The 15,915-nt window shown below is 28.2% G+C and overlaps 1 protein-coding gene across 1 annotated transcript in view; it reads left to right on the top strand.

Moving 5' to 3' along the window:
* LOC117173825 overlaps positions 1–15,915 on the top strand; it is a 114,545-nt gene that overhangs the window by 83,072 nt on the left and 15,558 nt on the right. The window contains exon 5 of the mRNA XM_033362469.1: positions 10,171–10,578. Coding sequence (XP_033218360.1) covers positions 10,171–10,578 — 408 coding nt within the window. The remainder of the gene's footprint in view (positions 1–10,170; positions 10,579–15,915) is intronic.

Here is a 15,915-nt window from a genome sequence, read left to right as displayed (position 1 = left end):
CTGATTCAAAAATTGCGAAGATAGTGAGGAATCGACTCAGGCAAATAATGCAAGATCGGGAAGATGCTTTTGAGGATGTTTCGATGAAGGAGCGTAAAATTGGATTAGAAATTGAAAGTAGAGAGTGTGATGAGAGAAGAGCCAACAGGAGCAAAATTCCTAGCACTATTCCAAGATATTGTCCGAATCCAACAAGAAGCATGGATAAGGTGATCTTTCTTCAGTTTTCTTAATCGTTCTAGAATTTAATTTTTTGATTTTATGTACTAGCTTTTTGCTAGGAAATTCTGTTCGTTTTCAAGGAGCTTCCACTTTTTTCCGTTTTTCGCTTAAATGCGAGCTGAATTAATAGAAGCCAATAAGAAAATCCAACTATTTTTAGTTGAAAGTTCATTCTTTTTGGCTTAAAAGTCGTGATGATTAGATTGTTGGTTCGGAATTGATCTCCTTTGTTTGAAGATTGTTTCGCTTGGTGACAAGTTCAACTATTTTGTATTTTTAAATAGAACATTGTTCCTTTTGTATAGCAAATTCATCTTCTGGTGGAACTCATTTTTTATTTTTGAAAATTCACCTTTCTTGGTTGAAAACTAAACTTCTTTGTTAGACTGAGCTTTTTAGCCGAAAATTCGTCCATTTGGTTGAAAATTTATCTTTTTAGGTTGAAAATTGACGTATTTGTTTAAAAATTCCACTATTTCGTTAAAAAGTCATCTTTTTTGTTCGAATATTCAACTATTAAGTCTTTGTGGGTAGGAAATTTGTCTTTTTGTGTTAAAAATTCATCTTCAGGTACAAAAGTTATTTTGTTGTAGAGTCACGTTTCTTCATTAGAAACTTAATTATTTTGTTAAAAATGAAACTATTTTGATTGAAAGTTATCTTTTTTATCGAAACTTCGACCATTTCATTCAAAATGTATCTTTGTAGGTTAAAAATTGATGTATTTGTTTTAAAAAGAAATATTTCTTCAAAAACTAAATTATTCGAGAGCATGGAAAAATGCAAAATTAGATTCCCAAACTACCTCCTGTTTTGTTAAATTTATTTGCCTTTGGATAGAAAATTCTTCCCTTTGAATTGTCAATTCATTTTTTATGATAGAAACGTCATATTTCTTGGTTAAAGATGAATATTTTCGTTGGAATTCCAATTTTTTGGTTGAAAATACAACTTTCTTCTGAAAAAAACGTCTTTTAGTCTTGAAAATTTTTTCAAATAGTGTTATTGTATATTTCTTAGTCTTCTATTTTGCATGAAAAGTCTACTATTATATTTTTTATGAAGAATTCATTTCTTTTAGTTGAAAATTCAACTATTTAGCTAAAAAGGTATCTTTTTTTGTTCGAAAATGCAACTCTTTTATTGAACATTGGTCTTCATTGTATAAAAAGTTCTTAGTTCTTTGCAGAAAAGTCATCTTGCTTGATTGAAAATTTATATTTCTTTTTGGAAAATAATATTTTTCTTTGGAAATTCAACTGCCTTCTGAAAAATTTGTCGTTTGGATAGAAAATTCAACTTATTGATTGAAATATATACTATTTTCTTGAAAATTTGACTTTTTTTATTGAAAATTAATATTTTCTGATTGAGAACTCGACATATTGGTTGATGAAAATGCATTATATTTCGACTTAAACTATTTAAAATTTAAAGCGTTCTATTGAATTCAATATAATATCTACATTATTTTTATTTAAACAAAACAAAAAATGGATGCCCCTATTATTCCCCTGTTTTCGTGAAATATGACCCAATTTTTACTGTTTTGAGATCCTTTTGGACTCTGTAGTTTGAAATACTTTAAAATCATGAATCGCTGAAAAATTGATATTTTATTAAAAATATAAAATCTTTCGACTTTTAGAAATGTAAAGAGGGATGAGTGTCCTACTCTCTAGAAAAATGAGAGTTTTCTGGATCAATTAAAGATCGCTTTGGTTTGAGTGAAATAGTATTATTATCAGTGTGATTAATAAAGTGACTTTTGGATACTTCTTCGTTAATTTCTATCATTTTACATGTGCTCGACTCATTATGAGAAATCACCGAGTCCCGGTTAAATGGCGTCATCGAATTGATGATAATAAAGCGAATTTAAACTTTGTTTTGCATTCCAGTGACTCGCATCAATGATGCCTTGTACTGTATTTCTGCAGGATAAAAAACTAGAAATATTATCCTCAACGTAGACAGCCAGATCAGGGTAGTTACTGGACCGAGAAATCGGCAAATAACCGGGAAATGATGGTGAATTTATTCTTGGACCGGGAATTTTACAATTTTTCAGACGACAAATTATCCAATCTCATGACATCACAAATTTCCTATTACACGATATAGTGCAATTTTAAATAAGTTCGATTGCCACTTATTTTAAATGTTAACTTAAATTTTTTTACTTTATAAAATTCTCATTCCAGGTCTTTATTTTTAAGTGTTCATCTTCAACTTAGATAATTTTTAAATGCAGTTTTGAAGAGTTGAACAATTGAAAATTAAAAGCGTTGGAATTAAAAAATTTGGGATAAAAACTGTTTTAATGTTATCAACTGCAAATATAAATTAATTAATGACTTTTTAAATTGAACTGTAGTTAGAGTATTGAAAATAAAAAAATAATTGTCCACACAGGAAAATTCTAAATCTGTTTGAAATTACAGAATTTACAGATTTTAAAGTTAAAAATTGACGTTTGTAATTCGAAAGCCTTAGTAGCTAAACAAATTTAAACGTTCGATTAAAACTTTATAATCAATTTGAATTTTTACAATTGAGAAAAAGAACAATTTTTTATTATTTAGCAATAGAATTTTAATTGTTCCGTTTCAACAATTTTTAATTTATAAATGATTGTGTTGAATTTCGATGTATGAATAAAAATTGCAAAATTACTAATTCTAAATGATTGAAAATTAAAATAATTAAACTTAGAAGAAAAAATGTTACTAAGATTTTTATTGAGTGGGAAAGAAGGAAATTCTGGTTCTCATTATTTTATGAATTGATAGAAGAAGAATTGTTTGTTTTTTAAGTTTATATTAAGTTGGAGATAAATAAATTTTGGTTTTGAATTTCTTTTGAATTTCTTTCGAATTGTGAGGAAGCCATTTTTTTCTTTTTAAGATTTTTCTTGATTTCAAAGGAAGAATTTTTGTATTCTCAATCTGTTCTGATTTGGAAGTGAAATTTTTTGTAATTTTTAAAATTGTAATAGTTAGGAAGAACGGAAGTTTAGTTTTTTTTTCTGAATTGGAAGAGACCATTTTTTCACTTTAGCATTTTTATTTGTTTGAAGGGATGACATTTTTGTTTTCAATATTTTTTTTATCAGAGAAAAGCTTCTTATTTTTAACATTTTCATCGAGTTGGAAGGGAGGATATTTTGGTTTTAATTATTTCTGAACATTCTTATTGAGCTGGAAGGGGAGAAATTTTCATTAATAATTGTTTTTCTGAATTGGAAAAGACCAATTTTCTCTTTTTGACACTTTTATTTAATTTTTTTTTAAAATTTTATTCGTATAAATTATTGAACGTGTACAATAAAAAAAATTAATTGAAATTGGTTGAAGCTTTAATTGTAAAAGTAAAAAAAATATGCGAACCGGGAATTTTTTCCTGCATTAAAACGGCGCCCTTCATAAAATTTGATATCAAGCTGTTTTAGATAGGTACTTTTAATTCTAAAAATTGAAAATGATCAGATATATTTTTTTATATAAAAACGTTAATTGGAAGAGAAGAAAAGGGAAGAACAAAAGAAATTTTGCTCGAAATGCGAAAAAGTGTTCATGTAATGTGCAATCTTTACCTCAGATCAATATTCAAATTATTCAATATAATAGGTGCATTTCATATTCTAATATCGCGGAGATTATTCATAATGCACAAGAGCATAATTTGAATGTAACCTCATAAGAGAAAAGAAAGAGGCTCGGGGAGAAAGTTAATAAAATCGTAAGCTCGTTAGATTGCTTTACTGTCTTTTCTAATAAACTTTTATCTTCATTATCACCAAGTTTAACTTGAAATCATTTTGTAGAGATTATCGCTAATTGGGAATGTTTCATATTACAAAAACTTTCCAATCCGGAGGGATATTAATAATTATTAAGGATAGAAAACATTTGGTAAATTTAATTTTTAGAATATATGTAATTCAGGTACAAAATGTTAGTTTGATATTTATCGAAGGATCAAATTCGAGAATGTAGATATGGAAAAATTCGAATTTGTTTTTTTTTCGCAAGTAGCAATTAACTAAAGTTTAAATTATTGAGTGCAAACTATTAATTTTTCAATACGTATTTTTTACTTGAACAACAAACACAACAAGATCATAAAATCGCGTAGCGGAAGCGTGAAGCGTATAATACGAATCACTCAGGCTTCTACCACTTCCGTGCGGTTTGCATTGTAATTTTTTTTCTTTTTCTTTATTTGTACCTGTTACTTGGGTTTAAGGCTTCTTATACAGAAGTCTTATGTCTTCAATGCTAAAAAATGAGGTCTAAAAAAGTTTTTTTGTTTTTTTGTTTTTTTTTATCAATGGGAAGTAATTTCAATTTCTTTCATTTACCTGATTCATACAAATTTTTACTGTAATATTTTGCTTTTTTTAATGCCAGAGAATGCTCTTATTGAAATTTTTTTCAATTACAAATTATGGACGTTTTGAAATGTGTAAGGCTTTCGCATTTAATTTAAGAGCTTTCACTGAAATCACTTAAGTTAGTTAAATTTTAACGCTTGTGAAATTGATTAATTTTGAAAAGTGTTACATATAAAATAATTGTGTTCCATAGAATGCTTTACGAAAATTTTCTTCAAAGCTAATAATTTCAAGGTAAGTTCAGGGTGACTGAATTTATTTTTTGACCAGGAATTCTAAAATCTTTTAATATAAATATTTTTCATTTTAGGTCTCCATTTTTAAGGTTACATTTTCAATTCAAACAATTTTAACATTCAGTTTGGAAGATTTAAATAATTAAAGATTAAAAGCGTTTGAATTTGAAAATGTGGTCTATGAAACGTTCTAAGTGTATCATCTGTAAATATAATTTTTCTTATGGTTTTTTTTTTTAATTTGACTGTTGTTTGATTATTAGAAATTGAATAATAATAAAACATCAATGATAACAATAACAAATTTCAAAGAAAGATTCATAATTAATAACTTTGATTAAATTGCAAATCATATTCAAATGTTGTTTCAGTCTAAAATATTCCACTTTTTAACTCATCCAATTGTATGTAAAATGTTTGAATTTTGATGTATACGTAACAGTTAAACAATTTATTATTTATTAAGGAAAAATTCGAGTAAGTTTAAAAGACATTTAGAAGTTTTAAAAAGATTAAAACTTTATTCAAATACTTGAAAGCCTTTTTAAATAATAATTTGAACCTTTTTTGGGATTTTGAAAGGTTTTAAGATAACAAATAAATTTCTTAAGATTATTGGGAAAATTTTTAATCCTTTTTTTTGGGTTTGAAAAATTAATTTTAGCATAATGTTTTAGAAGATTTCAAAACAAAAACAAATTTTTATAAATAAATAACAATGGGAAAATTATTAATTTATAAACCATTCGTGTAAGTTTACGAGATATTTAGAAATTTTGAAAAAACTTCAAAAATTAATTGAAGCTAGAAAATATTCCAAAAAATGTAAAACAAAATATAGGTTTTTGAAGATAATAAAACACAGTTTTGAAGGTACTTAAGGATTTTGAAAAAATAATTTTATGAGAATATTTAAAAAGATTTCAATAGAAAAACAAATTTTGATGTGATAACAATTTAACATTTATTAATTTGCAATCAATCAACATAATTTAATTTCTAATTTAAAAAGTTGTGATCGTTCATTTTTTAATGTTTCTAACATTAAATTATTTTAAATGATATAATTTCGAAAATATACATATTTTGTTGATTCATTCCTCAATTTAGAGCATTAAAAATGGTAATGTGAATTAATTTTTTTTTAGTCTTTCAATTGTACAATTGACAGAAGCTTAAAATGTTTAATTTTTTAATTTTAAACTGTTCAAATGTGTTGTAATCTTTAATTTTAGAAGTTTAAAATTCAAAAGAGTTCCATTTTGAGTGGCATAATTTGCAGTTCAGTTTTTATAATTTCACATGAAAAAATTTGTATCTTTAAGAGTTCTCATATTTTGATTTCAAAATGACCGTAAACAATTATTATCAACCGGAAAATAACCGGCAATTTTTTCCTCAATTAAAGCACCCACCCTGCATTTTTTCATTTGGAAGCTTTTAAACTTCAGCACATCTAAATTAGAAAAGTTGGAAATCATCTAACCGTATTTATTTATGGGGTCATTAAAATCATCTTAAGAACAGTTAAAAATTTGCAAACTTTCTCTCATGATGAATTAACGTTTAAAAAGCCTAATGAATCATTTAAAGGTAATTATGAGTTATGCTCATTGTTCCAGAATTGAGTAGGTACAAGAGCATCGACTGCCATACACATATCTTCAACTTCTATATCTCTTTATTTCCTTATCTTTCTCGAGGATTAATCCGCAAATCCGTTAAAATGCACTATTGCATTTTCTTATTCATAATTTTCCCAGAGAGTATGAATCATTCAGGGTACGTATTTTTAAATTGCAACACACCTTTGAAGGTGGAGTGATAATGACGTCATTCAAGATGCCACGCTATATGATTTCCTTATTAAGTAGGATTGAAATTGAATCGATTATGTTCCTTTTTTAGAAAATTTAAGATAATAACTCTGTTTACAAAATAAGAAATAAAAAAGTTTAAGTTAATTTAACGTAATATGAATTTTAGAAGCGATGTAGAGTTCACCACAGACTTTCTCTCCGATTTCTATACACTCTTCATCCGAAGAAAGCTTATCTATCAGAGAAGAAAACGAATTTGATATGAGAATGCATGTAGAATAAAATATCCATTAATCTCGTACAGTTGGAATTAATTTTTCTGATTGTGTTCATCTGTTTAGTAATAACATTTCAAAATGCGAGGCTTCTTTAATTTTTTCTCGGCATTTAAATGAAGTAATTCAGTATCTTCAATCGTTTTTTCTATTACCTATCTAGCTGAATCTTAACATTTCTTTTATTGTTCCATTATTAGTTTTTATTTCGTAACTATTTATGCATAATATTTTGAATCCAGGTACGGTTTTAGCTTTTCTTGTTTATACCACCACTACCGATAATGTAGGACAATGTTTAATAAATATAAACCAGAAGAGTTCAACGTCTTGTGTCTAGGCAATGATGCCGAGTTTTCGTTCTCCTGCCAATGAGATAGACTTTTGAATTTATAAATTAAAAAAACATTTTTAAGTTCAAATTATGTAATAAAAATGTAATGTTAAAGTCTTAAATATTGCTTTTCGGAATTGCTCAGTTTGCTAGCTTCCAATTTTAAATTGTTCAATACCTAGCATTGTGAGGGCATTTTTTCGAGAGCGTGCTTTTTTTAAATTGGAATATAAACTTAAATAGCAATGATTATTAATTTGTAAATGTAACGTTATATTATTATTATATTTAACTAATTTGCTAAAAATTCGTTTTTTTTTTAAATTTTTTTGAACTGAGAATTTAACTATTCTATTTTTCGTTGAAAAGTGATCTTTTTTAGTTGAAACTTCAAGTATTTGGTAGAAAATTGATGTATTTTGTTGAAAATTCGTTCTTTTTGTAGGAAATTAATCTTCTTGGTCAAAAATTTATCTATTTTCTTAAAAATTCTACCGTTTGCACGTTTTTCTCTCTGTTGACTGAAAAGTCTTTCTTAACTAAACTTAATTAAAAAATTAAAAAATATTAAAATATATCAAAATTAAAATATAGTTTGGTTAAGCCGTTTAAAATATCAATCATTAAATTTTTGACCAGAATTTATCCTTTTTGGAATTGAATTTGAATTACCTAGTTCAATGTTAAACTCATCTGTTAAAAATTATGTTACTGTTGTCTAAGTTTAAAATTCATCTCTTTGGTTGGAAACTGAGCTTTTTTTGTTGAAAACCCGTTTTTTTAGCTGAAAATTATTATTTTTTACTGAAAATGTAACGATTTTGTTGAAATTTGTTTTGGTTGAAATTAACTTCTTAAACTGATAATGTAACTATTCCAGTTGAATATTCAATCATTTTTGGTTAAAAATGTAAAACTGTATTTTTTTGTTGGTAATTTTATTCGTTTTATTGTTGTATAAATTAATATTTTTTATTGAAACTTCATCACTTTATTTGAAAATGTATTAAATTTGTTAAGTCTCTTAAAAAATCTCTATCTAATTTTCTATTGGAAACGCTGTAATTTTAATTGTTCCACTCACATGATCTTATTTTACAATCAAATTAAAATATTTTATTAAATTTTCAACTTTGTGAGGAAAAATTTGTACCTTGTAATAAATTCCTCATTTTCTAATTCTGGAAATGTTACTTAGTTTTTCACTTTAAATGTATAATATTTCAAATTATCTTCAGCTTTGGTGGCTTTCATCTTGAAAGAAAAATAAACTTAACACACTTCATTTGCAATATTTTCTGTAACCAATGATAATTTTTCCTCAGTGTAAATGGTTTATAATTTTTCAGGCTTTGAATTTAAACACTTTTTTATGATAGTGTTTTTAAATTGTGCAATATTAAATTATTATTTTAAAATACAAGTTTAACAATTTTGGCCTAAAAACATTTAAATTAAATAATTTCAAGTTTAACCTTTTTTATAATGGTCATTTTCATAAAAAAATTTTAATCTGGCATGATTGAGACAACAGTGTCGCGAAAGAGGTTGAGATACTTTTGTTCTAATAATATTTAATTTATAAATAAAATATGATTGAGTAGGTAAAACTAAATGGTGCTAAATTTTTTTGTAAGTTTTTACGCTAAAATTAAAGACTTAAGTGTAATCAAATATTTAAATAATTCAAGCTTAATGAATGAATTGTACTAAATATTAAAGTATTTTTTAACAATTCGATGACTTTGATAGGATGTTAACAAGTATTTAAAAATTGGAGATATTATTACCAAATAGTTGAGTTTTCAAGACTCAAAGATAATTTCTATATAATATAATATATAATATCAGAAGGCCTTTGAAATTTCAATCCAAAAGGGTGAATTTTCTATTAAAATTGACAAATATTCAACAAAATAGTTAAATTTTCAAGAATATAATGATATTTTCTAACAATTAGTTGAATTTTAAATCAAAATAAGATTGATTCAATAAAAATTTAATAGCGGATATTTTAACAACAAAAGAAGGTTGTAATTTTAGATCAAAACAGTTTAATTCACACATAAAATGCTAATTTTTAACAAAATAGTTAAATTCGCAACCAAAACAGAATAATTTTTAAACAAAAATTAGCATTTTAAAGGAAAAAAGATCAAATTTCTACGAAGAGACGAATTTTCTACAAAAGATTTGATTTTCAACCCTGAAAAGATTTGTCAGTTAACAGAGAAAAACAATCTCAAAAAAGTTGTTGAAATTTCAAACAAAAAGGCGAACTCTATAAAACAGTTGAATTTTTAAACCAAATGTTCATTTTTAACCAGACTGATTGAATTTACAACTAAAAACTATCAATTTTCAACTAATTAGAGAGTAGTTAAATTTCAAGTTAAAAAAAAATAATTTGCAGAAACAGCGAAAACTATTTTTTAACAAAATAATGAAATTTGCAATCAATGAAAAACTAAAATCGATCAATTTTCAGCCAAATATTTTATTAATTTTTTTGCCAAATACATAGTTGAAATTTCAACCTAAAAAGAGGAATTTTCGATTAAAAAAATATAAACCTTTCATTCAAGAAATAAAAAGAATATTCAACCAAATGAAATAAATTTTCAACTAAGAAGTTTACATTTCTATCAAAAAAGGTCAGTTTTCCACAAAATGTGCAATAGTTATATTTTCAATAGATTAATTAAGTTTGAACTAAAGTGATGAATCTTCAACCAAAGAATCGAATTTTGAAACAAATAGTTGTTAAATTTGTCGCTATTCATCTTACTATTCTTTATGATCCCATGCTCTCATTTAAATAAAAAAAAAAGTTACCATCAAAGTGTCGAGTGCAAAAACTAAGTTTTCTTACTGATTGTTTTTGCAGGTGGAGGGGAATGCGGAGAGATTCGAATCCCAGGGTCAGCAGTCTAAACAACGTTTGAATTCGAGCTCGCGCACCCCCAGCGCCGCGATATCTGTCAGTGCGGGACGCGTCGGCGTGGAAGGTGGTGTCGCGTGTGATAATCCCGAGACTAACTGTGATCAGTTTCACGATTTTGGCCATTTGGGCCATCGTCGAGGTCCCCCGGAGTCCCCGGAGGCTCTAACCTGGAGTCAACGAAATACCCTCGTGGTGGATCCTCGAGGACGTTTAATCAATGGTGCCAAATCTAGAACCGATCACGTTCCATCGACCATCACTGACAGGACGTCTCATGCGAATAAAGAGGATGTCATGGAGCCGGAACACAAGGAAGAGATTGACCAGGAATCCAGCACTCCAAGTCCCGAGGTAGGTCTCCAAGTCCAACGAAATCCACAATTTCGACAATTTTATATTTGTTCATTTGCCCTCTCTCTCGTTATAGAAGAGATTTATTTTGGACAATCAAAACCTTTCAGTTTTCTCAAAATCTTGGAATGTTTCATTATTCTTAGAAAAATTTATTATTTAGATTGATGAAGTATCGAGTTTTTTGTAGCTTTTGTTTTGACCTTCTCGGTTTTTGGGGCGAGGAAGATTAGTGGTTTTAGTAATTTTCGGGATTTTAGGGCTTTCATTTAAAGCTTCGAGATTTGTAGATTCTGGAAGATATTTTTATTTTTGAACATGTACTCCCCACATGCCAGGCTAGGTTGTTTTCATCTGTGTAGGCTAATACTACAACATCCACCCTCCACATTGCCACAACTACCACTGCGGCTATTGATTTTACGCCGCATTCTCCTTCCAACTTCCATCCTCCTTCCCTCTGCGCCCTTTTACTTTTACTCCTCTGTCCACGCCGAACTCGACCCTTTCGAGGCAGGGCTTATCTTCTTTTATTTCATCTTGTTTGGATAATGGATACATATCACTAATCAGCCTAATCAATGCACTTTTAGATTATTAATGATTCTCACTTCAGATAAAATATAAGAAATTAATTAGTTGAGACGTTTCTAACTTTCATTTTCGTTATACAGTCGAAATTTAGAGCAGCTCTAGTTTAGAAAAAATTTAGGATGATTCAGATAAAAATGCAGCAGTTTCTTAAAGGGTTCTTTCTATTACCTTCTTATTTTTATTTCAATAGTCACTCTTCATTCACATCCTGACTGAAAAAAAGTCCGAAGTTATGCGTGATTGAATTTCGTGCTTTGTTAAAAACATTTTTTTAAATCTCTATAACTTTTAGACATCATACTCTTTTCCCCATTCTCTATTAATTTTTTCTTAATCGCTCCTGCTGTTCTCCCTGTTTTGAAGAAACTTCGCCTTTTTCTTTTTTTTTCACTCAGATGCGAATTGAATTTAATAGAACCCAATAAAAAAAGCACAACTACTTTTGGTTGAAAGTTTATTCTTTTTGGTTCAAAAGTCAACTATCACATTCTTTATTCAAAATTCGTTTCCTTTGAAAAATTAAATTGATTTTTTTGTCTGTTTAAAGTTAGGCTTTTAACTAAAACTATACTATTTAAATTTGCATCTTTCCTGGTTGAAAGGTCATGGTTAAAAATAACCTTTTTTGTTGTAAATTCGATTTTTCTTTTTAAATTTGTCTTTTTGTCTTGAAAAATTCAAATTTTTTGTTGAAAGTCCATTTTTTTTGGTTCAAAAGTCTACTATCACATTTTTTATTCAGAATCAATTTCCTTGCTTACAAATTTTACTTCTTAGTTGAAAGTTCAACTATTTTGTTAGATAGTCATCATTTTCGGTCGAAGATTTCACCATTTTGTCCTTCTGGATTGAAAATTTATCTTTTGGTAGGAATCATTTTTTTATCGTTGAAAATTTTGGTTCGAAAATTAACTTGTTTTATTGAAAATTCTTGTCTGAATAGAAAATTCGTTCTTTTGAGTGAAAAATTCATCTTTTTTGGCAGAAAGGTCATATTTCTTGGTCTCTTAGTCTTCTATTTTGGTTGATAAGTCTAGTATTATATATTTGAATATCTTTATTCACGGGTGAAAATCGAATTATTTTGTTAAAGATTTCACTCTTTTTCCAATCGTTTTAGTTCGAAAACTTATACTTTTTAGTGAAAATACAATCTGTTTTGCATCCATCCCTTTTTTACAAAATATAACTACTTTGTTGAATATTCGTTTTTTACTTTTTAAAATTAGTTTTTGAACTGAAAATTAAACTATTTAAATTTACATCTTTCCTAGTTGAAAGTTCATGGTGGAAAATAAACGTTTTTGTTGTGAATTCTAATTTCCTTTTAAAAATTCGTTTTGTGTCTTTAAAATTCAAATATTTGGCTAAAAATAACCTTATTTTTAGTTGATGTTTGATCTTTTTTGTTTGTAAATTTGACCACTTGGTTGATAATTCATCTTTCTAGGTTAAGAATTTAACTATTTCGTTAAAAATTATTATTTTTTTTTGAAAACAATTCAAATAGTTACAAATAGTTACAAATTTCAGAAAAACCGCAACTTTATACCATTAAGCAAAGAGAACATTATTAACAATCTATTTGACCATTTATTTTTATTTTCTTAAAATTGAAAAGTTCTTTCGATTTTTTCGCCATCTAACAGCGGTAGTCAGACATACCTCTGAACCATGTCTTTTGAGATTTTGAGGTTAACAATTAAATCATAATTTAGGGGTTTAAAGATTTTCTTGTAGCCAGAGTTTAAAATTCAAATATGCATAACTTCGTAGACATTTTTTCCCTTAAGGCCATGTGATTAGTGCTTCACAAGACCACATTCCTACCTTATCGGCATTTTTTTTATTGTAAAATGATTTGATGAAACAAATGAATTTTTTTTATTTCCTAACTTCTTTTAACACGAAGCGCCACATCGAGGTGAAAATTTGGGATAATAATAATAATAATTGAAGGGGCATCCTTATCTGATAAATCCTTTGTCAAATGTATAGCGTGTCCCCATAAACTCTGACTTTTATGCATGAAAAGTTGCGTAACTGTTTTATTTTGTAATTTAAAACAAAAAACTATAAAGCATGGCACTTAAGACAGTAAGCATCGTGGCACTTACGCCCGTATGCAGTGTGGCTCTTTAATTATAAAAAGTTTTTTTTTGTAAATAATTTTTTTTTCTTTTTTCATAATTATTCAAATTTACGACCAGACCCACCTTTCGTAGTGCTTCTCTTTTATTATCGCAAATGCTCAATTCGATGTGACGCTTTGTGTGAAAATAAGTTAGAAAATAAAAAGTGTCGATAAGGTAGGAATCGGGTCACGTGATCCACTCGTTAAATGGCCTTAAGGGCATGTGATACTTAGAGAATTGTCGATTTTACCAGTTTTAGGTTCCCCCGGCTTTTTTTTCTAGATTAATAAATATATATTGTCTTAAAAATTTGGGAAATGATAGCGAATATGCTAACGGACGTCCCCACACACTTTTTTTTGTAGGTTAATTAAAACAAGTTTTAATTTAGCAAAATGTGATTAATTTGCATAGCGCTTAGGAAATAGTATTTATTTTTTCAGTATTAGATTCCCCGGCCTTGTTCCTAGGATAAAAAATATTTTACCTTCAAAATCTGGGAAATGATAGCGAACATGCTAACGGACGTCCCCGCACACTTTTTTTGTGTGTTTTTATAAAAAAAAATTGATATTGCTAATAACGTGCGTGTATATTTCGAGGTTATGTGTGTTACAATTCCTACAATTCACCCGAGCGTTATTACTTCCAAACTACACAATATTTTTGGACGAAAACTTTGGACTTACAAATAAACATAGTAAATAATCTCCCGGAAATAATATTGTTTGCAGGCAATCAAAAAAGTTTATTTCATAAATAATTTCGAGATTATCGGAAAGGCAGAGATGAAAAACGACGTAACCTCAAAATAATGCATATGCATACCATTTTTATTTAGCACAATACATTTTTTTGTTATTATCCCTCAAAAAAGAGTCTGGGGTCATTTGTTATGATATTTTATAGCATCTCCGAATTCAGTTTTAAAAAATTTTCATTTTGTGAAAAAAGCCGGTGAAACTGTATGTGTCACATGCCCTTAATCTGATAAATGTGTCTTGCTAATTTTTCTTTAGAAACAAGATATTTCGTCTCGAGAGAGGTTATGTGACTTCAAATTTTTGGAATGCCTTCAGTCCTCTTGCGAAGTAGTATATTGTGCTTGAGTTTGCAAAATCGTGTCGAAGCCGATGCCTAGACAAGTTTTTGCAAACGCGCGTGAACGTAAAAAGACTTTGCTGCCTCGATACACATGATATTTTATGTAATAAGAGCATGGTTTCCTACTTTTCTCATCACATTACGTCTCAGGTTGGAGTTTAGTTTAAAGGGACACGTACCGCGCAGAACAGTGCGCATTCATGGAAGTAATTAACGCGCATTCGTGCGCATTTCTCACAGGCAACAAAGTGCACTTTACTGGCCTAGGCCGGTAAAGTACCCAAACGCCAAGACCCACTTTGCTGCTCTAAACCACGCCCAGAAAACGAGAAAACCATACTCTTGTAACATAATAGAATATTACATGAAAAGTATGGTTATGACAGGTCTAACTCTAAGAGTGATGTACGAGATTTTTTATTATAAATCAGCATTTCATGGCACTGTAGGGCTATCTGAAAAGTGAGTCGTGATGTTTATAATACAGTTATAAGATATTTATAATACATAGTTATGGGCTCATAACATGTTAATTTCGAATAAATTACGTGTATTTTCAAAATTTCTCTAGAAATGTTCTAAAATCCCTTTAAACAATCTTAATAAAAAACACGGGAATTATAGATTAATCTACAAAAAACTGCCCCCCCCCCCCCTATACCGCCTCGTATTATTTCGTTCCTCGCCGAGTGAATCATGCGTACCCCGAACGAGATATGATTTAATCCTTAATGGTATATTGATAATAATAAAATTATCTTAAATATTTAAAACACTGTGGTTCTATAAAATCCCTTAAATGTAATATTCTTTGACATTTCTCGAAATCTTTGAAAATCTGACAAAACTCTGTGATATCCCTGAATCTTTTTTTTTTAATTTTTTGAGATTCTTTAGAATCTTTTAGAATAATTAAAAATCTTGAACATCCTGCACAATTTCCTTGTTTCCTACATAAAACTTGAAATCGTTAAAAACCGTATAAATCCCTTAAAATCTTGTCACATCTTTGGAAATTGTGAAAGTTCACTAAAATAGGTAAAACTATTTGAAATCATTTGGATATGAATTAAATTAAACTTGTTTATTTAAGTTCTCAAATAAAAGCCGTAAAAATCCCTAGAAACCTTTAAACTCCTTGGATATGAATAAAATCAATTGAAATCTTTTGATTCGATAGAAATCATTTCAAATTCCATTTTATTTTCTGTAGCTCTCTAGAACGTTCTTGAACTCTTTAGAAATCCTACAAAATTCATTGAAAATCCTTTAAATCTTTGGAAAGCGGAAAAAGCCATTAAAAAAGTAGACATTTAAAATTTCTAGAATATAAATTAAATTAAACTTATTTATTAAAGTTGTCTAAAAATTTCCGATGGAATCTTTTATTTGCCTGTAGATCTTTTATTATTATTATTACACCATTAAGCCATTTCCCTTTCGGGGTAGGCGTGACTCACTCGGCAGGGGAAAGGAGTAGTGTGTGGAAGGGATAGAGATTTTT

The sequence above is a fragment of the Belonocnema kinseyi genome, chromosome 5, assembly GCF_010883055.1.
Source record: "Belonocnema kinseyi isolate 2016_QV_RU_SX_M_011 chromosome 5, B_treatae_v1, whole genome shotgun sequence".
NCBI classification, from domain to species: Eukaryota; Metazoa; Arthropoda; class Insecta; order Hymenoptera; family Cynipidae; genus Belonocnema; species Belonocnema kinseyi.
Note: the sequence above shows the minus strand (reverse complement) of the source record. Positions and strands in the feature narration are given on the sequence as shown.